This window comes from Entelurus aequoreus, linkage group LG22 (genome assembly GCF_033978785.1).
Source record: "Entelurus aequoreus isolate RoL-2023_Sb linkage group LG22, RoL_Eaeq_v1.1, whole genome shotgun sequence".
NCBI classification, from domain to species: domain Eukaryota; kingdom Metazoa; phylum Chordata; class Actinopteri; order Syngnathiformes; family Syngnathidae; genus Entelurus; species Entelurus aequoreus.
This window is the reverse complement of record NC_084752.1, coordinates 24,859,958-24,884,587: the sequence shown is the minus strand read 5'-3', so window position 1 is coordinate 24,884,587 and position 24,630 is coordinate 24,859,958. Positions and strand designations below refer to the sequence as shown.

At 38.2% G+C, this 24,630-nt stretch overlaps 1 protein-coding gene across 1 annotated transcript in view; it reads left to right on the top strand.

The window, feature by feature from the left end:
- Positions 1–24,630, top strand: part of smc3 (structural maintenance of chromosomes 3) — a 53,811-nt gene that overhangs the window by 4,079 nt on the left and 25,102 nt on the right. The window contains exons 3-18 of the mRNA XM_062033464.1: positions 5,931–5,969; positions 6,074–6,141; positions 6,224–6,295; positions 14,345–14,424; positions 14,528–14,606; positions 14,758–14,875; positions 15,113–15,288; positions 15,435–15,515; positions 16,253–16,417; positions 17,335–17,456; positions 17,838–18,051; positions 21,034–21,137; positions 21,510–21,609; positions 22,023–22,183; positions 22,934–23,075; positions 23,277–23,427. Coding sequence (XP_061889448.1) covers positions 5,931–5,969; positions 6,074–6,141; positions 6,224–6,295; positions 14,345–14,424; positions 14,528–14,606; positions 14,758–14,875; positions 15,113–15,288; positions 15,435–15,515; positions 16,253–16,417; positions 17,335–17,456; positions 17,838–18,051; positions 21,034–21,137; positions 21,510–21,609; positions 22,023–22,183; positions 22,934–23,075; positions 23,277–23,427 — 1,872 coding nt within the window. The remainder of the gene's footprint in view (positions 1–5,930; positions 5,970–6,073; positions 6,142–6,223; positions 6,296–14,344; positions 14,425–14,527; positions 14,607–14,757; positions 14,876–15,112; positions 15,289–15,434; positions 15,516–16,252; positions 16,418–17,334; positions 17,457–17,837; positions 18,052–21,033; positions 21,138–21,509; positions 21,610–22,022; positions 22,184–22,933; positions 23,076–23,276; positions 23,428–24,630) is intronic.

Sequence of the window (24,630 nt, the reverse complement as noted above, 5' to 3'; positions counted from 1 at the left end):
ATAATGCACAACTTCTCCCAGAAAATTGTTGAAATTACAACTGCTTTGGTATTCACATGTTTATTAATTTAGATTGTATTGGAACAGCACAAAAACAAACAAAAAAAGCCAAATCTTGTATTATTTTACACAGAACTCCAAAAATGGACAGGAAAAAATTATTGGCACCCTCAACTTAATATTTGGTAGCACACCCTCTGGAGAAAATAAGTGAAATCAATCGCTTCTTGTAACCATCAATTAGTTTCTTACATCTTGCTACTGGAATTTTGGACCACTCTTCTTTTGCAAACTGTTTCAGGTCTCTCAGATTTGAAGGGTGCCTTCTCCCAACTGCTGTTTTTAGATCTGTCCACAGATGTTCTATAGCAGGGGTCCCCAAACTTTTTGACTCAGGGGCCGCATTTGGTTAAAAAAAAACCTGTCCTGGGGCTGTGCTGTATATATATATATATATATATATATATATATATATATATATATATATATACTGCCGTTCAAAAGTTTGGGGTCACCCAAACAATTTTGTGGAATAGCCTTCATTTCTAAGAACAAGAATAGACTGTCGCGTTTCAGATGAAAGTACTCTTTTTCTGGCCATTTTGAGCGTTTAATCGACCCCACAAATGTGATGCTCCAGAAACTCAATCTGCTCAAAGGAAGGTCAGTTTTGTAGCTTCTGTAACGAGCTAAACTGTTTTCAGATGTGTGAACATGATTGCACAAGGGTTTTCTAATCATTAATTAGCCTTCTGAGCCAATGAGCAAACACATTGTACCATTAGAACACTGGAGTGATAGTTGCTGGAAATGGGCCTCTATACACCTATGTAGATATTGCACCAAAAACCAGACATTTGCAGCTAGAATAGTCATTTACCACATTAGCAATGTATAGAGTGTACTTCTTTAAAGCTAAGACTAGTTTAAAGTTATCTTCATTGAAAAATAAGGACATTTTAATGTGACCCCAAACTTTTGAACGGTAGTGTATATACTGGACTGTCTCAGAAAATTAGAATATTGTGATAAAGTCCTTTATTTTCTGTAATGCAATTAAAAAAACAAAAATGTCATACATTCTGGATTCATTACACATCAACTGAAATTTTGCAAGCCTTTTATTATTTTAATATTGCTGATTATGGCATACAGCTTAAGAAAACTCAAAAATCGTATCTCAAAAAATTAGAATATTTCCTCAGACCTAGTAAAAAAAAAAGATTTATAACAGCAAAACAAAATCAAACATTTGAAAATGTCAATTAATGCACTCAGTACTTGGTTGGGAATCCTTTTGCATGGATTACTGCATCAATGCGGCGTGGCATGGAGGCTATCAGCCTGTGGCATTGCTGAGGTGTTATGGATGCCCAGGATGCTTCAATAGCGGTCTTTAGCTAATTTGCATTATTGGGTCTGGTGTCTTTCAGCTTCTTCTTCACAATACCCCACACATTCTCTATGGGGTTCATGGTCAGTACACCAGTTACTGGTGGTTTTGGCACTGTGGGCAGGTGCCAGATCATGCTAGAAAATGAAATCATCTCCATAGAGCTTTTCAACAGATGGAAGCATGTAGTGCTCTAGTTTGGGGACCCCTGGTTTACGCGGTGGCTCTGCGCTGCGGGAAACCCTGGAAATGTATAACCTGCTTCCCAAGAAATATAACCTTAGAGAAAATCTAACTTAAAACACTTGTATGTACGTACAACTAGGCCTGGGCCAATAACACATTTTGCTGGACGACAATGTTTACCAACAAATTATTGCCGATAAACAATATTATTGCCATGATTTTTATGAGACCAAATTAACCATTAATTTAACGATAATACATAATAATATTGCATGTGTATCCTTTCAAATGCAATGAACTTGTATTTCTTATGTATCTTATCATTGTAATTGAAATTAAGACATTTAAATATCCAAGTTAAATAATAACAATACAAAATACTTTGTTAGCAAAATGTTGCAATTGAATAAACATTACAACTGAAAGCAATAACATATTTTAAGGACGGGATGGGGGGCTCAAATATACACAATCATAACAGTAAATAAAATTGCTAAATAAAGTATTGACAAAGTTCCTCTTCAATATTGAACATGTAGGCAGAGTTCGAGTTGTACATTACCTAACTGACAATCACGTCAATCCTTAAATAAAAGTGCGAAGTAGCAATCTCAACACTGTAGTTTAAACATATGTATTAACAGATGATATGCAATACAAAATTAAGTTTATCAGGTACCGAGTGAAGAACACCAACCTGACATGACAACATGACAGCACTTTTAAAAATGCTGGTTTGATAACAGTATTAAATGGCAGCATGTATTTGGCGTTGTAGTTAACCACACTTTCTGTGAGCGCACACTATTTGGCACTGTTTTGTTGACACTGACGGTGACTGACCTGTCACCTGGCTTCTTCACTAAACGTGAAGTAAGTGCCAAATGAGTTTGGACTGTCGAGTGGTTGTATTTTAAGTGGGTGTTGTTGTGTTCGCACACATTTGGCAAACTGGCTCCTCTGTGTTGATAGGCTCATCTTGTTCCAAAGGTTTAAACTGAAATATTCCCACATTAGTGCATTGGCATTTGATTTTGTGATCATTTGTCCATGTTCGCTGCTACATGCTAACTAGTTGCACTGTGTGATGCTAACGAGCCAACGGCCTGTGTCTCTTCACAAAGAGTCAAAGACACTTAAGGACAAGATAATTCACCCCCTTCTGTTCATCCTGCTATGGTACAAACACGCGTATCTGCTAAAAGCGGCGAAGAACGTGAATGCTCTTGAAGCATGCGCATGGTGATTTATCAACGCTGGAAAACTTACCAACTAGAGATGTCCGATAATAGCTTTTTAGCCGATATCCGATGTTCCGATATTGTCGAACTCTTATTTACCGATTCCGATATCAACCGATACCGATATTTACAGTCGTGGAATTGACACATTATTATGCCTAATTTTGTTGTGATGCCCCGCTGGATGCATTAAACCAGTGGTTCTCAAATGGGGGTACGCGTACCCCTGGGGGTACTTGAAGGTATGCCAAAGGGTACGTGAGATTTTTTTAAAATATTCTAAAAATAGCAACCATTCAAAAATCCTTTATAAATATATTTATAGAATAATACTTCAAAAAAATAAATATTTTGAATTAAGTTCATGAATCCAGATGGATCTCTATTACAATCCCCAAAGAAGGTTGATGATTACTTCTATGTGTAGAAATCTTTATTTATAATTTAATCACTTGTTTATTTTTCAACAAGTTTTTAATTATTTTTATATCTTTTTTTTCCAAATAGTTCAAGTAAGACCACTACAAATGAGCAATATTTTGCACTGTTATACAATTTAATAAATCAGAAATTGATGACATAGTGCTGTATTTTACTTCATCTCTTCTTTTTTTTCAACCAAAAATGTTTTGCTCTGATTAGGGGGTACTTGAATGGAAAAAAAATGTTCACTGGGGGTACATCACTGAAAAAAGGTTGAGAACCACTGCATTAAACAATGTAACAAGGTTTTCCAAAATAAATCAACTCAAAATAAGGAAAAAAATGCCAACATGGCACTGCCATATTTATTATTGAAGTCACAAAGTGCATAATTTTTTTTAACATTCCTCAAAACAGCAGCTTGAAATTTGGGACATGAGGAGGTTGAGGTGGGCAGGGTTGGGGGGGCGGGGTAGCGGAGGGTGTATATTGTAGCGTCCCGGAAGAGTTAGTGCTGCAAGGGGTTTTGGGTATTTGTTCTGTTGTGTTTGTGTTTATGTTGGGTTACGGTGCGGATGTTCTCCCGAAATGTGTTTGTCATTCTTGTTTGGTGTGGGTTCACAGTGTGGCGCATATTTGTAACAGTGTTAAAGTTGTTTATACGGCCACCCTCAGTGTGACCTGTATGGCTGTTGACCAAGTATGCATTGCATTCACTTGTGTGTGTGAAAAGCCGTAGATATTATGTGATTGGGCCGGCACGCAAAGGCAGTGCCTTAAAGGTTTATTGGCGCTCTGTACTTCTCCCTACGTCCGTGTACCACTCCGTACAGCGGCATTTTAAAAAGTCATACATTTTACTTTTTGAAACAGATACCGATAATTTCCGATATTAGATTTTAAAGCATTTATCGGCCAATAATATCGTCAGTCTGATATTATCGGACATCTCTATTACCAACATTAATTTTCATTTATCGTCAGTTAATGGATTTATCGAATATGGGCCCAGCCCTACGTACAGCACTTACAAATTTTAGAACAGTGGTTTTCACACTTTTTTCACCAAATAACACCACAGGAAAAACATGTCTTTCTATGTACCACCATAATGACAAACATGTAAATACTGTACAAGTAGTGCAGTAGGTCTGAGTATTCATTAAAAAAAAGGCAGAGGTTTTATTTAACAAGTGTATTTAATATATTTGGCCACTGTAACATTACACACCGTTTGAATAGTTACACTGTGGTTAAAAATAGGAAAATAAAACACTGTACTTTAATCAAGTGATTCTTTGGCGTACCATTTAGATGGAGCCCGCGTACTACTAGTGGTACACGTAGGCCTGGGCAATTATATCAATAAATTAAAGGTTTTTTTTAATTGCAGAAGATTTAGAAAATATAAAATATGTTTTTCTCCTCATGCTCCAGCATATTTTTTGCCCACATCAGCTTCTGTAGCCCTCGCCCACCCCCTTACTTCCTTAGCAGAGATCCACAAGCCTAGCAAAACATTGCTAATGCTAACGAGAACAAGATGTTGGCTCCAAAGAAAGGAAAAGTGATGCCAGCGCTTTATATTTACGACAACAGGTGTGGAACAAGTGATCGCACGCAGCAAAGTTTATTTAAAAAAGGCAGCAGCACAACAAACTTCTTCTAGCATCTGAAACGGCAACGAGCCGAGTGGTGGGAAATGCAATTCTTTACTAGGTGAACAAGGAGCAATTCTTTACTGGGTGAACAAGGACGCAACAACAACAAACTCCAACTCTGAAGTAGCTTACTGTGTTGAAATCATTTACACAAGGTACCATGTACAATATGGAGAATCACTAAAGCAGTTACTCTGCACATCCAAACCGGACAGCTGGTACGCGCATGTGCTGCTGCAAATCTCTTGGAATTATAATGCATGTAATCATCAATATGGTGATATATTACATGCACAATGAATTGTAAATTGTTTCTAACATCAATACACACTAACAAGGAGCCCAGGATACTTCGTGGAAAAGCCGGTGTTTATCAACTTTCTAAAATTATGTAGTCATCTCAACGTTATTTATTTGCATACAATGTATAATACTATATTTTATTTACAGTAGTAGTTTATTCAAAACAGATGTTTTAAATGTTCACTTTATTGGTCTGATTGATTTGTAGTAATATTTAATGATGATTGGTGTCTTTATTGATTAATTGGAATGTATTTATTTGCATGCAATATGTAATGCTACATTTTTATTTACAGAAGTATTTTTTTCAAGACAGAAGTTTTAAGTTTGCACTTTATTAATGTCAATGTTATCTCTTGTCATTCATTGGTTTCTTTAAAAAGTAGGGGTAAAAATGGTTAATCAATTTTTTTGTGAAAAAATCGGATATTGTATTTTTAGGCCATATCGCCCAGGTGATATCCCAAACGTACCACAGTTGGAGAATCGCTGCTTTAGCATATCAGTATGTGGAATTAAATTATGGAATGGTATGAAGTCAGATTGCGTTCACAGCAAACTTGAAGAGATTGGATTCGACAAACAAATCAGAGTCGGACATCCTATCCTGCTGTGTGAACATAGCCATAGTCTGAATTGAATACTTTGCATTCTAATTTATTGAGCTGAACTTGCATTGTTTTTTGTGACAATGTTCTCCTCATATTGTTTCTTCTGTCATAGTTGGGCGAAATGGATCAGGAAAAAGTAACTTTTTCTATGGTAAGTGAGCCCCCATGAAATGTTTCTGAACAACATACTGTAAGTCAGTTCTTTCATTTGGAGGCAACTGATCACTCTTTTTTTGTTGTCCTTATCCTCCTCAGCCATTCAGTTTGTGCTCAGTGATGAGTTCAGCCATCTTCGACCTGAACAGCGCTTGGCCTTGCTCCATGTAAGTACCTGCAAGCTCTCACAATTTTAAACATTCATTTGTATAAGTACATCAATTATATCCCTCCATGATGTATCTGTAGGAGGGAACTGGGCCTCGTGTTATTTCTGCATTTGTGGAAATTATATTTGACAACTCTGACAACCGTCTACCGGTAAGACAGACAAACGTTTTGTGTTGTTTTTCCCTGCTTGTGCATCCAACGAATTATATACAGTATATCATGCAAATTCAAGTTAGAAATGTATTATTGTTTGGGTTGGACCAGGACTCACAAGCCATTTCTCCTTAAGATCTAATTTGCATAGCTAGTTCCTTCCTTAAACTCAAAACCCTACACATTATGTGATGTATCACAACATAACATTGCCATATAATATTAAGATATTAATTACAGAAGCACTGTTTTTTTTTCAAGCCATTGCAGATAACTTTCTGCATCTCAAGGCCGCTGCATCTCAAGGCCGAAATCTTATGTAGTATAGTTATTATTTTTCACATTTTGATTTCACTGTAGTTTGTGCACATCTGGAGGTAAGGGGCGCTATGGCGTAGTGGGTAGAGCGGCCGTGCCAGAAACCAGAGGGTTGCAGGTTCGCTCCCCGCCTCTTGACATCCAAATTGCTGCCGTTGTGTCCTTGGGCAGGACACTTCACCCTTGCATGAATGATGAATGAATGATAGGTGGTGGTCGGAGGGGCCGTAGGCGCAAACTGGCAGCCTCGCTTCCGTCAGTCTACCCCAGGGCAGCTAGCTTAGCACCACCAGGTGTGAATGAATGATGGGTTCCCACTTCTCTGTGAGCGCTTTGAGTATCTAATAATAGAAAAGCGCGATATAAAATCGAATCCATTATTTATAATTATTAAAAAAGACTCAAATGAGGTAGAGCTGGGGCAATTTGTCAATAGGGAAGTAACGATAAATGGTATAATGATGAACCACAGTAAAACTTCCCACGGTTAGTATTCTCGTTTTAAATTAAAATTATTGTAAAACTGTGATTGATAACACTTTGATAAACTCTGGTGCTGTTGACACCGCTTATTAATTGGAAAAGCAAACTAGTGCTAGCTAGCTTGAATGCTTACATGAATAAAAGAGAAATTAAACTATTTCCCCTTTGAAAGCATTTTACAATCTAAACTTGTATAAACACTTTACTGTTTGAACAACTAAGATATACTTAATTATGCACGTAAAACCATACAGGCTGCGCTCTCTTCGACAGAGAGATATTGAAGCAATATGACAACATGAAGTGAATTTGCGTGGTGTCACTGTGGGACGTGACGCACCCAAAACAGGTTTTTTCCTTTAACATGAAAATAAACACTCAACTTTTACAAATTCAAACGGAAGAAGATAAACATTCAAACACTCAAATAAAAAGTAGTCAATGTCATCGGTGATGTACAGTAAATAGGTTGACGTTGCATATTTTGCGTCACGAAAAGATGGTGGCGCACAGAGAAAAAGATGTCACCAGTGGTGTTCCATTTATTCAGCCACTGATTATTGTTCGCCAATTCGCCACGGCAAAATATAAAACTGAAAATGAGGGTATTTTACTTGAAAATGTATATATGGATGCATACGGTATAGCCCAGGCTTCGGCCAACCTAAAATGTTGAAAGAGCCGTACTGGACCAAAAATACACAAAAAATCTGTCTGGAGCCAGAAAAAATAAAATCTCTACATAAGTCTTACAATGAAGGCAACAAATTATGTTGATATTTAATATTTATTCTACACATTTTTGAAACATTGGAATACATTAGTAAAACGGAGGCTTTTCAGAGGGTGAGATTACTCCTGAAAATTACTGGCTTACAATGGCCAAAGGTATCGATGTGTGTCAAGTTAAAGGAAATGGCAGGCTGTCTTCTTCTAATGGATTTATTACAATCTTTGCAAGCTGGGTAACATTTGCTGCGGTCTATAAGAGAGACAAACTGTCAAAAATGCAGCCAAAATTACATACTAGAATAGAATAGAAAGTACTTTATTGATCCCTGGGGGAAATTCAGCACCACAGTTCGCTTACAATAGACAATAAACATTTAGGTATTTTTACATGTTAATAATATAAATACAGTCTATTATACAGCATTATTCACATGTGAATAACAAAGTCTATTATACAGCATTATTCACATGTGAATAACTTATATACAGTCTATTATACAGCATTATTTGTATGTGAATAATATCAATACAGTCTATTATACATATAAGTACAGTCAAAAAGGAACATATGCATTATACAGTCTGGTGGCTGTCGGTATGAAGGACATCCTGTGTCGTTCCGTGTTGCATTTTGGGAGTCTGAGCCTTCCACTGAACGTGCTCATTCTCTCCGCCAGGTCCGAGTGTAGTGAGTGGAAGGTGTTGTCCATAATGGCTAGGAGCTTTGCTAGACTTCTCCTCTCTAACACCACCGCCAGAGAGTCTAGCTCAGGGGTCGGCAACCCGCGGCTCCGGAGCCGCATGCGGCTCTTTGACCACTCTGATGCGGCTCAGCTACATACTTGCCGACCCCCCGATTTTCCCAGGAGACTTATGGATCTCAGTGTCTCTCATAAATAACTCCCAGGGAAAAAATAATCCTATTTAGACTATAAATACTAGATAAAGGGCGTGCCCTGATTGCACTGCAGTAATTGTCCTCTATAGCATTTACATACAGCGTGCCAGTCCAGCCGCATGTTGCATGTTGTTATTAATCGCACACACAGGAGACAGCAAAGCATACTTACTCATCAGCCACACAGCTTACACTGACGGTAGCCGTATCAAACAACTTTAACATTGTTACGTTACAAATATGCGCCACACTGTGAACCCACACCAAAAAAGAATGAAAAACACATTTCTGGAGAACATCTGCACTGTAACACAACATAAACACAACACAACCATTACCCAGAATCCCATGCAGTCCTAACTCTTCCGGTCTAGATTATACACCCCGCTACCACAACCCCCCCACACATCAACCCCCCCCCCCCTCTCCTTGCGTTGGTTGAGCGGAAGAGTTAGTGCTGCATGGGATTCTGGGTATTGGTACCGTCAGTGTAAGATGTGTATTGGTACCGTCAGTGTCAGATGTGTATTGGTACCGTCAGTGTAAGATGTGTGGTTGCTGAACTAGTACGGAAGAGTTAGTGCTGCATGGGATTCTGGGTATTGGCACCGTCAGTGTAAGATGTGTGGTTGCTGAGGTAGTACGCCTTGCTGTCACTTACGTGTGGTCAAGCAGGTACACTTTTAGGGCAGACTGTAGAGGGCGGTGTCATCACGCTCTGATATTCGGGAGTCTCCCGGGGAAAAATGAGAGGATTGGCAAGTATGACGCTATCAAGCGCCATTCATTCAAAACTCGCGGGCTGCACTAACATCAAATGTCCACATTAAAGTGCGTGCCGGTGCGTGTGTCGGAGACCCCTGGTTAATATAGCACAAAGCATTTAAGCTCTGTATGCAGTGTTTTTCATTTTAAATTGTACATTTTTTTTGTGGCTCCCATCACTTTCTTTAATTTGTGAAACTTGCCAAAATGGCTCTTTGAGTGGTAAAGGTTGCCGACCCCTGGTCTAGCTTCACTCCCACCACGTTACTGGCCTTCCTTACCAGCTTGTCCTGCCTGTTTAAGTCCTACGCTCTCAGTCCGCTAGGGCTGCAACTAACGATTATTTGGATAGTCGATTAGTTATCGATTAGTTTAACAATTAATCCACTAAACGGATAATAAAGCGGACAAATATTTAATGGCTGTAAGTTTTTCATCGACTTCTAAATGCTGCTCATTCAGCTGTTACAAATTGTTTAATGCCTAATAAAATGTTGTCCATTTTGAAATAAATAAAAGGCAAAGTGCTAAAAAAATTACTTTTTAGAGGCGGTATAGTACCGAATATGATTAATTAGTATCGCAGTACTATACTAATACCGGTATACCGTACAACCCGAGCCACAACACACGGCTATTCCCGCTTCACACCACAGCCCAACTGACGCAGCCCTTAAAATAGAGTTGCACAATTATAGCCAAAATAATAATCACACTGATTTTCATTAATATTGAAATCACGATTAATAATCAAGATTATTCACAACGTTATGTAAAACATTTTTATTGCACTTATATTTTTAAACATCTGTGAACTTGGCTTTAATTTCTAAATAAAACTTAAATGTAATTAATCAGTAATAAAATAAAATGTACAAAAGACAAAGTGCTGACTTAAAAATAAATATGCCATTGCGGAGTGTAATCAATTAGTGCAAACAAGTGAAAAAATAAGATTACGCACAAAAGGCACACATTACAAAAAATACAGTATACTGCTCAGAGTACTGTATTTTTCGGATTATAAGTCGCAGTTTTTTTCATAGTTTGGCCGGGGTGCGACATATACTCCGGAGCGACTTATGTGTGAAATTATTAACACATTACCGTAAAATATCAAATAATGTTATTTATCTCATTCACGTAAGAGACTAGCCGGATATCAGAAATCGTCACACACACGTCAACCAATGAAAATTCGGCGGAGGCGGGTCATGGCAGAAGTGCATTGTGGGAAAAGAAGATGCTACCTGCTACGGTACTACTTCCACCATTTCAACATTGCCGGTAACTTATAAAAACTGAGAAGGGCTGAACAAAAATGGCACGGAAAAGGAAATCATATACTGCAGGTTACAAGCTGGAAGTAATGAAATATGCAGCAGGAAACGGCAATCGAGCAGCAGAAAGAAAGTTTGGAGTAAGCGAGAAACTTGTAAGGGACTGGTGAAAAGCGGAGGCTACTATTACTGAAATGAAGAAAACTAAAAAAGCTAATTGCGGGTTAAAAGCTAGGTGGCCACAGTACGAGGAACAAATTCACAAATGGGTGCTTGAACAACGTGCTGCTGGGAGAGGCTTGTCAACCGTACAGTTGCGTCTCCACGCCCAGGTAGTTGCCAAGGAGATGAATCTAAATGACTTTGCGGGAGGACCTTCTTGGTGTTGCCGCTTCATGCAACGCAATCACCTCTCTATCAGAGCAAGGACAACCATGTGCCAAAAACTGCCAGCAGACTTCCAATCCAAGGTAGACAGTTTCCGCAAATTAATTGAAAAGTATGAAAGTGAGCACAACGTGACACCAGATCATATTATTAACATGGACGAGGTCCCCCTCACGTTTGACATTCCCATGGGCCGAAGTGTTGCAGAGAAAGGGCAAAAGAGTGTCAATATTGTAACAACTGGTAATGAGAAATCACACTTCACAGTGATGCTGGCATGTTGTGGAAATGGATCAAAATTGCCACCAATGGTCATTTTCAAACGAAAAACCATGCCAAAAATTAAATCCCCCTCAGTTGCAGTCACCGTGAATGAGAAAGGGTGGATGAATCAAGAAATGATGAACCTATGGCTTACAAAGTGCTACATTAAGTGTCCGGATGGCTACTTAGCACGCAAAGCTCTGCTTGTGATGGATAGCATGCACATCACGCCACAGATAAAAAATGTATTAAAAGTTTTAAACTCCATACCTGCCATTATCCCTGGAGGCTTAACCAAAATACTCCAGCCACTTGACATCTCCGTGAATAGGAGCTTTAAGGTAGTCCTGCGCAACCTGTGGGAGCAGTGGATGATGGATGGAGAACACAGCTTCACGGCAACCGGGAGAATGCGCCATGCAACTTTTCTGGATGTCATTGGATGGATCGACAAAGCATGGGCTTCGGGGCTTCAGTGACTACCGAAACCATCCTGTCCGGATTCAGAAAGTCTGGAATAATTGGAACTGCAACTGACGATGACTTTGACGTAAGCGACATACCGATAGAAGAGGAAGCGGCGCATTGTCTACCTTTGGAGTTGGCAGAGTTGTTTAGAAGCGACAGAGGAAGAAGATTTCATGGGATTTAGCGATTAGGAGTGACAGATTGTTTGGTAAACTTATAGCATATTCTATATGTTATAGTTATTTAAATGACTCTTACCATAATATGTTATGTTAACATACCAGGCACGTTCTCAGTTGGTTATTTTTGCATCATATAACGTACACTTATTCAGCCTGTTGTTCACTATTCTTTATTTATTTTAAATAGCCTTTCAAATGTCTATTCTTGGTGTTGAATTTTATCAAATAAATTTCCCCCAAAAATGCGATTTATACTCCAGTGCGACGTATATACACTACCTTTCAAAAGTTTGGGGTCACCCAAACAATTTTGTGGAATATCCTTCATTTCTAAGAACAAGAATAGACTGTCGAGTTTCAGATGAAAGTTATCTTTTTCTGGCCATTTTGAGCGTTTAATTGACCCCACAAATGTGATGCTCAAGAAACTCAATCTGCTCAAAGGAAGGTCAGTTTTGTAGCTTCTGTAACAAGCTAAACTGTTTTCAGATGTGTGAACATGATTGCACAAGGGTTTTATAATCATCAATTAGCCTTCTGAGCCAATGAGCAAACACATTGTACCATTAGAACACTGGAGTGATAGTTGCTGGAAATGGGCCTCTATACACCTATGTAGATATTGCACCAAAAACCAGACATTTGCAGCTAGAATAGTCATTTACCACATTAGCAATGTATAGAGTGTATTTCTTTAAAGTTAAGACTAGTTTAAAGTTATCTTCATTGAAAAGTACAGTGCTTTTCCGTCAAAAATAAGGACATGTCAATGTGACCCCAAACTTTTGAACGGTAGTGTATGTTTTTTCCCTTCTTTATTATGCATTTTCGGCCGGTGCGATTTATACTCCGGAGCGATTTATACTCCGAAAAATACGGTATATAAATGTAAGGCACATTTCTTTAGCCAAATAAAACATTACATACTGTGTTTTGCCGTGTCTTTTAGCGGTGGATGGATATGGGGTCTCTAAGTGCAAGATTGACATTACAGTAGTTTTAGTCTGTACTTTTTGTAGCTGTTAGTCAGGGATTAGCTCGTGTGGCAGGCTCTGTGAGCAACCATAATTCTATTTGTAGTGTTAGCTTTATGTCGCTGGCAAACAGGCAAAACCTTACCATATATGGGGATATCACAAATTAGAAAAACTTCAAATTGAGCAAATTCCAAACGGTTCGTTTGGAGGAAAAGGCAAGACTGTTTTATAAATATCTTCGCCATGCCTTCATTGTTTTAAATTTTTGGGACTTATACAGATCCCAAATACAGAACAGGTACCAATAGGTAAGAAAAGTTGGTTTTAAATAAATCGTTCCCTTTAAGCAGAACCAGACAACGAGGAGTCTAAAAATAATGATAATAATTTTTAAAAAGTGTCATGTAAATAATAAATGATAATGGGTTATACTTGTATAGCGCTTTTCTACCTTCAAGGTACTCAAAGCGCTTTGACAGTATTTCCACATTCACCCATTCACACACACATTCACACACTGATGGCGGGAGCTGCCATGCAAGGCGCTAACCAGCAGCCATCAGGAGCAAGGGTGAAGTGTCTTGCCCAAGGACACAACGGACGTGACTAGGATGGTAGAAGGTGGGGATTGAACCCCAGTAACCAGCAACACTCCGATTGCTGACACAGCCACTCTACCAACTTCGCCACGCTGTCCCTGTAGGTGCACACGCACGTGTAAAAACAAATGGTTCAAGAGAATTGCAATGTCAATTCTAAGCAAGAAAAATCGTGACTCAATTATTTTTTTGATTTTTTTCATGCAGCTATATAACACATTAATAGCAAGTTGTACCAACAAAATATGGTTATGGCATTAGTTTATTTTGCACATGCATACAGTTACTATACCGTACGTATTTCCAGTTTCTCATTCCTATATTTTCAAAAAGAAGTAGGAAGCAGCACAGTTTATTTAATCCTACCCTCTTGTTTTATAGCAATTTCTAACATCTTTCGTTGTAATTATTGATTGTTTTTATTAAGTTCTTCATAAGGCATTAATAAGTACTTAATGACTAATTAAGAGCCAATATGATACCTCATGAATGAAAGTTATTTGTAAGGTCAAATAAGTTAAATAATTTGTGTAAATTGTCACCTTCACTGTGTGTTGTCCTACTTCTTATTACTTTTCATAAAAGGCATGTCCCCTAAATTGGAAAATCTATTTGGTGTAAAAAAAATTGATCATGTGGATGCAGGATAAGATGCCATAAGCAGCCATTTGTGATTGTGTCAACCCCCCCCAGATTGACAAAGAGGAAGTCTCCCTTCGTCGTGTCATCGGTGCAAAGAAGGACCAGTATTTTTTGGACAAGAAGATGGTGACGTAAGTGTTACTGCATAGCAACTGGCCATGTCTTAATCACAGGAAATAGTGAGTCAGTGAATTCATGTAATCACATGTTTGATGGTGTCTGTGATTGGTGCAGTAAGAATGATGTGATGAACCTTCTGGAAAGTGCTGGCTTCTCCCGCTGTAACCCCTACTACATCGTCAAGCAGGGCAAGGTGATCAAACTTGAACGTGTTTTAATGCATCATAAGTATTGTTACCTTGTAAAAATCAATAACAGTCATCAAATGTGAGATTTGATAAAATAATGACAGGCACAAAATATATAATGTTGTACTTGACAAATCTTTATCATATCTGACCCAGATCAACCAAATGGCCACCGCTCCTGACTCCCAGCGTCTGAAACTATTGAGAGAGGTAGCAGGAACACGAGTGTATGATGAACGCAAAGAGGAGAGTATTTCACTCATGAAGGAAACAGGTGGGTTCCAAGCCATGATATAACAACACACTGTCTCCCATTGTGTTGCTTTGGTACAGGGAGGGGTGGTCAGATTAACAATACTGGAGGCAAAATTAGCTGTTTTGACACAATCCAATTTTGTCACCCATAAAAATGACAATATACTGTAGTTTCTTAGATAATTATGCCACTTAATCAGTTACCCTGTTTGTGTCCCCTTTAGCAGTAAATATTAATAATGATTGTGTTTATCAGAGGGAAAGAGGGAAAAGATCAATGAACTGTTGAAGTACATTGAGGAGCGTCTGCACACTCTGGAAGATGAGAAAGAGGAGCTTGCTCAATACCAAAAGTGGGACAAGATGAGAAGGGCCCTTGAGTACACCATCTACAACCAGGAGCTCAATGAAACCCGTGCTAAACTGGACGAGGTAATTGTTGTTAAAATATTACCCCCATTCCGGATCACTTTTAGAGTTCTTTCCTTGCTTATTTTAATATTTAGAAGTCATCAAAATTACAACTTCTGTTGTATCAAATCCCAACATATAGTCATGTTTTTGTGTTGTTTTTTCAGCTGTCCTCCAAGAGAGAGACGTGTGGTGATAAATCCAGACAGTTACGTGATGCTCAGCAAGATGCCAGAGACAAAGTAGAGGTAAAAAAATAAATAATAGAAACTACTGTAATGTAACTGTGAAAGTTACGGTAATTGATGTCCTTCTCATTCCATTCCTGTTTTTCCTTTTTAGGTAGTGACAATTTACCAAAACTTTGTACATGTGTGTCTCAATTTATAAATATGTTTGATAGTTGTTATTGTATGCATAAATGTTGTGCCAGCAACTTTGTGTCAGTGTTTGTACGAATAGATAAATATTATCAGGTTCCCAATAATATTTAAATTGTTTAAAAGCTGTCCCCTGGGGTAGCATGTCAGAAAATAACTGAGAACTGCTGAAATAACCAATCAACAAACTGTCATTGGGACTAGTTCATACTCTTTGAGTTTTAGAGAACAGTTTTAAACAGTAGGAGAGATAAAACCACGCCAAATGTTTGCTTTGTTGGGTTGGTGGCAGAAGAATCTAACGCTGGCAGTCCTACAACCATCTGGTGACGCTCTTAACAAGTTTATTTTATCATGATCAATGTTTTAAATGCTTTACAAAGTTGTTAAAATTATACAGAAAAACTTTACTGCTTGGTAAATAACAAACGTATGATATAATCATATTTTGTGAACGATACTCAACCCTTACAAAAACACTACTGACAATTTTTTGGGCACATTAATTTATAATAAATAAGTACCTTCCTAAAAAGTCAACTGAAGTTAAACTCATATGAATGAATTGAATAGCATTAACTGCTCCTCTAACTGCCCTTGTGTAGGAGACAGAGCGTGTTGTGCGAGAATTAAAATCCAAGATCTCGGCCATGAAGGAAGAGAGGGAGCAATTGTCGGCTGAGCGCCAGGAGCAGATTAAACAGAGGACCAAACTAGAGCTGAAGGCCAAGGACCTGCAGGATGAGCTGGCAGGCAACAGCGAACAGAGGGTATGGAAGCCTCCCATCTGCGTCACAGTGCTCACTATCAACACTCGCTTCCCTTGCATCGCTGCATGTGTACCCCCTATTCACAGCCCCATCATGTGCACAATTGTTCCACTTTTATTTGTTTGCCTCAGCTACAATTGCATGTAGACATTTGTCTTAGTTATTAGATTGAGATATCTTGGTAATTAGATTATATATCTATAACAAATTTTCTGGCATCTAATTTTCTTCTTTAATGATAATAACCATCTACGCTTGCAATGAATCAGTTCTATTGCAAAAGGAAGGCTCTTCTTGTGTTGCTATTTGTGATTTAAGAGACCGAAGCAGCAGCCTGCATAATCAAACTATACATCTTTTACTGGCATGGGTTTATGTTTGCAGAGCTGGTATGACTCACTGTCCGTATGGTCTCATATTTACAGTGTACTTGTGTGCACGTGTGAGTATGACGGTCTTGCACAGCAGCTTTATTGGCTCAGTTTTTGTGAACACCATGATGGGTCCCAGGCAGACTGCTGGCTTAGAATCTGCCAAATGTTATTGGAGCAAATGGAGAAGTGCCGTCACTATCTGTAGCCTTAATGATTATTTGAGGGTTGACCAACTTAATGTGTCACTTTTCTCAGTCTACAAAGATTCTATTTTCAGCATTTGATAGTCATGTGAAGCTAGAAGAAAGTATGCAAAGCCAAATGCAACCCATTATTTCAGTCTTACTGCTTTTGAGTTGTAGCTGCATCGTTTAAAATACTGCAACATATATTGACATATTGTGCACAGTGAACTCATCCTGATTCATACTGCTCAAAAAATAGCCAGACATGCATGTGGGATATTGTTTTCATGATTACTCTTTTTCCCTTTTTCTTTAATTCATTATTTAACTTGTGTTCTAAAACGATGCACTCCACTAGAAACGCCTTTTGAAAGAGCGTCAGAAGTTGCTGGAGAAAATCGAGGAGAAACAAAAAGAACTACAGGAGACGGAGCCAAAATTCAATATGGTGAAAGAAAAAGAAGAGCGGGGTATCTCCAGGTAGAGATGACTCACTCACAGCTTTAGTTCCCCAAGCAACTGGGGAGCAGCCCTAGTTTCAAGAGTTAGTCATCTAATTTAATTGTATTTTGACCGTGGCAGTGGGAGGTCATTAGGTGGGTGCATAATGTTATTATATACACTTACATCTATAAATACACTCCCATACCTTTGATATTTTTATGGAAAAGTATATTTTCTACATGCCAAGGCTTTTTTCTAGTAGATTACCATTGGAGAACATGGACATTCTTGATTTCAAATGACTACCAATTGTCAACATCATAGTACATTTGTAGCTAATACATTTGACTTACAATATAATCAATTAGTGATTTCTGTTTGGTGAGATGATGTTTTGTCTCTGACAATATTTTCTAGACTGGCCCAGGCTACTCAAGAGAGGACAGACTTGTATGCCAAGCAGGGCCGTGGCAGTCAGTTCACCTCCAAAGAGGAAAGGGATAAATGGATAAAGAAAGAGCTGAAGTCGCTAGACCAGGCCATTAATGATAAAAAAAGGCAGATTGCAGCCATCAACAAAGATCTGGAGGACACAGAGACCAACAAAGAGAAAAACCTGGAACAGTATAGTGTAAGTATATTGTAGTAATGGTACTTTTTGTAGCAACAGCATGTTGGAAAAATGTCCAGCCAAAATAACATACATTGTATTAAGAGGTGGGGGGGATAGAATAACTTTACCACAAATACGTCTTCCCACGTCTTTTTTAAATATGGAGTGCAACAATACGTTGTCACAACGATCCCATTCAGAGTTTGTGGTGGCCGGTGTGATACAGAGACAATATTTTTTAGAAATGAAACAATCTGAAACAATTCAGTAACTTATTTAGCAAAAAAAAAAAAGATTGTGATTGTCAAATAAATATTGGATACTATGCTCTGCAAGTGAAGTTTCCTGTATTCCTGTTATATCTTGTAAGGGAGTTGGATATAAATTAATTATGGATACAAGTAGGGCTGGGCGATATGGCCTTTTTTTAATATCTCAATATTTTTAGGCAATATCGCGATACACGATAAATATCTCGATATTTTGCCTTATTCTTGAATGAACACTTGATGCATATAATCACAGCAGTATGATGATTATATGTGTCTACATTAAAACATTATTGTTCATACTGCATTAATATATGCTCATTTTAAACTTTCATGCAGAGAGGGAAATCACAACTAAGTCAATTGACCAAAACTGTATTTATTAATTAAACACTTATTAAGCAGTGGCACAAACATTCATGTCATTTCAAAACAGAAAGTGCAAGATGTTCAGAGACATTTTAAAACAAACTATTAGTGCACTTTTGTGCATTATGTCACTAAGATGACAAATCAAAACAACGCTAAATTAAAGTGCACTTTTTGTACAGAACGCCACTACAATAGTTTAAAACAAATAAAGTGCACTTCTGTGCATGATGTCAAGATATTTCAATAAGTGTCAAATAAAAATGAGCTGCATAATAGGAAATCAAATAGTGTACGTCCTTCACTATGTGGTAGGTTCCGGTGGACGTTATCTCCTTATGTCGTTTTTTTTTTTCATACGGTGTTGATGTGGAAATGGTTGCCTCTGCATTTTGTTGGTGTGGCACCGAACAGAGATGTTGACATGCGGAGTAAGCACTCTTCATTCTCTAGCAGGTGACTTTTCAAATGATGCTACAAATTAGCAGTAATGTTACTTTTTGTAGCAACGCTTTTGCTCCACACTTGACAAATGACGGTTGTCTGTTCGACATATTCCCACTTGATGCCAGACGATGGACCCCGTGCTGTTTTTCTTGGGAATTAATTCTTCCTTCATTTGTTACCAGATTGGCACCTTCTTTCTCTCGTATTACCACTCGCACCACAACTAACGTTACCCATGCTGCTACCTCTCTGCTCCTCGAGGGCGTATACGTATGTGACATATGTAAGAAGGTGCTCTTGTTCAAGTCTCTGTGAGAAGGAGAGACAAGATAGAGTGAGAAGAGCCTGTAGTGTAATGCCTGCAGCTAAAAGCAACTGCGTGAGAACGTAAACTCGAATATCACGATATAGTCATTTTCTATATCGCACAGAGACAAACCCGCGATATATCGAGTATATCGATATATCGCCCAGCCCTAGATACAAGCAAGTAAACACAAAAATAATGGCCAAGGCATTCACATCTTTTGTGAATAAAATGCAACCAACACTTCAGGTTGAATTAACAAGAGGAAATATTTTCTGCTCACATTGTCAACATTCAAGGAATTTTCAATAAAAGTATAGTAACCAACATTTTAAGAGTACATTTTCCTGCTACCGTAATTTCCGGACTATAAGCCGCACCTGACTATAAGCCGCACCAGCTAAATTTAGGGGAAAATACAGATTGCTCCATATATAAGCCGCACCCGACTATAAGCCGCAGGGTTTTGATGTGTAATTAGCGTAGTATATAGGGGTTCCTGCTACCACGGAGGGGATTGTCGGGACAGAGATGACTGTTTGGGAACGCAAAGCGTCCCATTTATTTACAATAAATCTTTCAATCATTCAATCAAACTTTCACATCTTTGACATGGCGAACAGCATTTGTGCAGAGTACAAATAATACAACGGTGCAAAGTAATACAAAGTGCTCGCCTGTACGTTATCAAAATAACCAGCCTACCGGTATATGAAAAGTCAGTCTTTAATCATTATGTCATCGTCTTCCTCCTGCGTACTAAAACCACCGAAATCCACTTCGTCGGTGTCGGAGAAGAACAGGCCGTAAATAAGCCGCACCCTTGTATAAGCCGCAGGGACCAGAACGAGGGGAAAAAGTAGCGGCTTATAGTCCGGAAATTACGGTAATTGTTCCCCGACCCGGCCATACAGTATCTGTTCTCCGCGTGCCAATTGTGCGGAAGTATGTATTCCGCCTCATTCCTGTTGATTGTGTTGGCCCCTCGCTTCCGAATTGTCATAGCCTCCTTGATCCATTTCTTCTATTTATTTTTGATGAAATACATTTTCATGTTGTGTTCCGAAAATGGGTGCCTCACCATAACTTGCTACGCTGTCACTTCTGTTGTCGATTGCATATTTTTTGGCTTAAAATTGAGGCATTATGTTATTGTGTCATTTTTGTCTTCGATTTTGCAATTGTGCTGTAGCTGAAAGTTTTTGTGTTGTAATTTATTAAATAGTGTTGTGATGTTTGCGTTTGTTCTAACCTTTTTCGGCTACCGTAGGTATCCGCCATTGTTTTGACCACAGATGGCCAGACAGACTTAACGTCCTTATTGTTAAAAGTGCTATACTTCATATTAAATCTGCCGTTCTTAATTCTAACATTTACCTTTTTCAAGTATCGATAAAATCAATCGATACAATATGTCTATCAATGAAATATGAATATGTAATGTTTATTTTTTCCTTACAAAATAAATCAATCGATTTAAACAATTTTGTCTTGATGCAATATATCAATCAATGAAATATGAATAAGTAATGTTTTTTTCCTTAAAAATAAATCAATGATTAAAAAAATGAATATTTTTGCCTTGTCACACTTTATTTGTCTCCGCAGAAACTTGATCAAGATCTAAACGAGGTCAAGACCCGAGTTGAGGAGCTGGACAAAAAGTACTACGAAGTGAAGAACCGGAAGGACGAGCTGCAGAGTGAAAGAAAGTAAGTATCTGTCTTAAATTGTTGTAAAAAAATACCCTATTATGCAATTGTTTCAACATTAAAAATGGAAACACAGGGTGAAAACATGCTATAATAACTGCATTATTAGAGGCACATCATTATAAATCATCCATAGCTAGTATTTTGTAATACAACAATTTACTAATTTTTTTGTTTTGTTCTGCAATAACACCCTTATGACTATGTATTGGAACTATACATTAATTTACTTCTTTGTGTCTTTATCTAGCTTCCACACCAGTGTTTTACACTTGCTTCCTTGATATGCCTTTACCTCTGATTGGCCTTTCAGTATCCTTGCTTTAGGTGTGACATAAGTGTAACAATGTGCGATATTGTGTGTCTGCCCAGCTACCTGTGGCGTGAGGAGAATGCAGAGCAGCAAGCCCTGGCAGCCAAGCGTGAGGACCTGGAGAAGAAACAGCAGCTCCTTCGAGCAGCCACCGGCAAGGTCTGTCTGTGACTTGCATAACAGCTCTACAGGGTTTTGCGCCTGTAGCGGTCCTTTCTTGACACGCATCTTTTAAACCTTTTCAAATGCACGAACATTCGAAGGCATCGGGTGAAATTGGCAAATGGCAAAAGAATCAAACGGCATAATGTCAAAATAGTTATTAAATGTAATCATTAATCCCCCTTACTACAGACTTCAAATTTGTCTTGCTGCCTTATTCAGTTACTGTAATTACCCTGCGTATAAGTCAGCCTGATCCCTGTCGAATAGTGACTGAACAAAAAAAGATGCCATGTTGATTTCATAGACAAACTCCCTGTTGCGACTGACCCATCTTGTTTCTGCTTTTAAAGTACCCATCCTGTTGTCACATTTTTAATATAAATGTATCAATATTATCTTCCCTCCAGGCTATCCTGAATGGCAGCGACAGCATCAACAAAGTCCTTGAACATTTTCGCCGCAAGGGCATCAACCAACACGTGATCAATGGTTACCACGGCATTGTCATGAATAACTTTGAGTGTGAGCCTGCCTTTTACACTTGTGTGGAGGTGACTGCTGGTACCAGGTGGGGATTGCTTTTGTTCTTATTTTTGGCTTTCTTTATATTCTTAAGAAAACAACACCTCATCTGGTTTAACTATAATAATATGTTTTATGAAGCCTTCATTCATTAGGCCAGGGGTCGGCAACCCAAAATGTTAAAAGCGCCATATTGGTCCAAAAAAATACAGGAGCCGCAAATAATTAAAAGCCTTTTGTCTTATGACAGCAACATATGATGTAAGTGCAAATAATTAAGCCTTATGTCTTATAACGGCAACGTATGATGTAAGTGCAAATAATTAAAAGCCTTACAAGTCTTATAATGAAGGCAACATATGTTGTTTATATTAGCTATATTAGTTGGAAAGCTCTTATCTGTGAGGCAGGTGCGGTATTTGGATTTTATGTTATGTTTGAGAATATCTGCTTGCACTTGTATTTGTTTGCAATAGCCACCTACCTGACACCGTGCTGAAAGAAATGTATCGCAGGCTGACGCAAATCATCATTGACAGAAATGTTGAAATGTAATATTTATTCTGCACATTTTTACAACATTGGAAAACATTAGTAAAATGGAGGCTTCTCCGAGGGTAAGATAACTCCTGGTAATTACTGCCTTGCGTTACCAAAGGTATAGAAAGGGATTGAAATATACTATACATTACATTTGAAAAATAATTGAACATGCAAAATATTTGATGAACTTAATATAATGGATTCGGTCGTTTATTTCAATGTTTTATTTTGTAACGCATGTTTTTATGTTCAGACTCTTCTACCACATCGTGGAGACGGATGAAGTCAGCACCAAAATATTGATGGAGTTCAACAAGATGAATTTGCCTGGAGAAGTCACATTCCTGCCGCTAAGCAAGCTGGATGTCAGGGACACTGCCTACCCGGAGACCAACGTAAGCTTTATTATAGTTTATATAGTGTTCTAATGGGAGTTTTTTTTAGGCATATGATTTACATAAAAAAATGACTTTCATGTACTTTTGTTGTCACAAAATGTCTATTCAACACTATCCTGCCATTAAATCCTATTTGACCCTATCGTATGTAGTGCATTTACCCCATATTTATACATTCTTGTATTACTATCGTATCAGGATGCCATTCCGATGATCAGCAAGCTGCGATACAGCACCAACTTTGACAAGGCCTTTAAGCATGTGTTTGGGAAGACCCTGATATGCCGCAGCATGGAAGTTTCAACACAACTGGCCAGAGCATTCACCATGGACTGTATCACGCTAGAAGGTAATGTTTGCATCACTTTCACGACGGGGGAGGATTCCTTTGTCCTAGAAAACCTAATTGACCAATTTTCATGAAAAAAGTTAAATGTCCAAAAATTAAGGCTACGTTATCCTGGAATACTGTTATGACACAAAAGCACACACTATGGTGGTAAAATAAGTGATAAAAGGTAAACAGGATTAATACGGAAAAACATAATTTTTTTGTTTTTATATTGCAATTGTTCTTTATATTTATTATTACTATTTTACTTGTGGTTTATTTGTTACTAATTTATTTACATTTTTTTAAACTATATTTAAATATTTTCTAAGTAATTGTTCGTGTTATCAATCGTGATTACAATATCAATCAAAATAATCGTGATTATTTTTGCCATAATCCTCCAGACCTATATTTTAGTATTTGGCGGGATTTATCTTCTTGGAATTGCAAATATATGCGAAGTCTACTATATAATACTATCAATGAGACTTAACTAGACAGTTATTTTCAGCTCATTGTTAAACGCCAAATGCAAAAATTATATTAACACATGTGGACACACACAAAAGTGTATGGCACCGGTACTTGTAATGTGAACAGTACCTACTACCCTTATCTGAAAATATATTAATCCTCACCTGACTTGATTTAATAAAATCCTGTGCATGCATGCCTGTTGTCACCTTATCTTCACATAGCACTTGTTTGTAGTCGTCACAGCGCCCCACGTTAACAGCCAATCAAATATACATTTATAGTTGGAAAAGTTCTGCACCCCAGGGCTTCCAATTGATTTTGTAGTTAGATTTGGAGATTTTTCAGAACCTGCTAAGGTAGTTACACCAAGGCACAACTCTAGCCCCCATGTCGCTAGTATTGGTCCGCCCGTGTAAGTTTTCCCGTGGCCACAGGTTCATCTCTGCTCTGCTAAGTGAGTAGTTATAGTGGGCGTGACGTATCTACAATGTATTAGTGTATGACGTGATAACTTGTCTCTGTGGTGGCTGAAAAATGACTTGGAAGGGAGAAAGTCCTGGAAAATAATTTTGTGGAAGGAGTTGTGGCGGCGTGGCTCGGTCGAGAGAGCTACCGTGCCAGCAACTTGGGGGTTCCAGCTTGGATTCAGGCTTCTGACATACTCGTCACACCCCTTGTGTTCTTGGGCAAGACACTTTATCCACCTGCTCCCAGTGCCACCCACACTGGTTTAAATGTAGC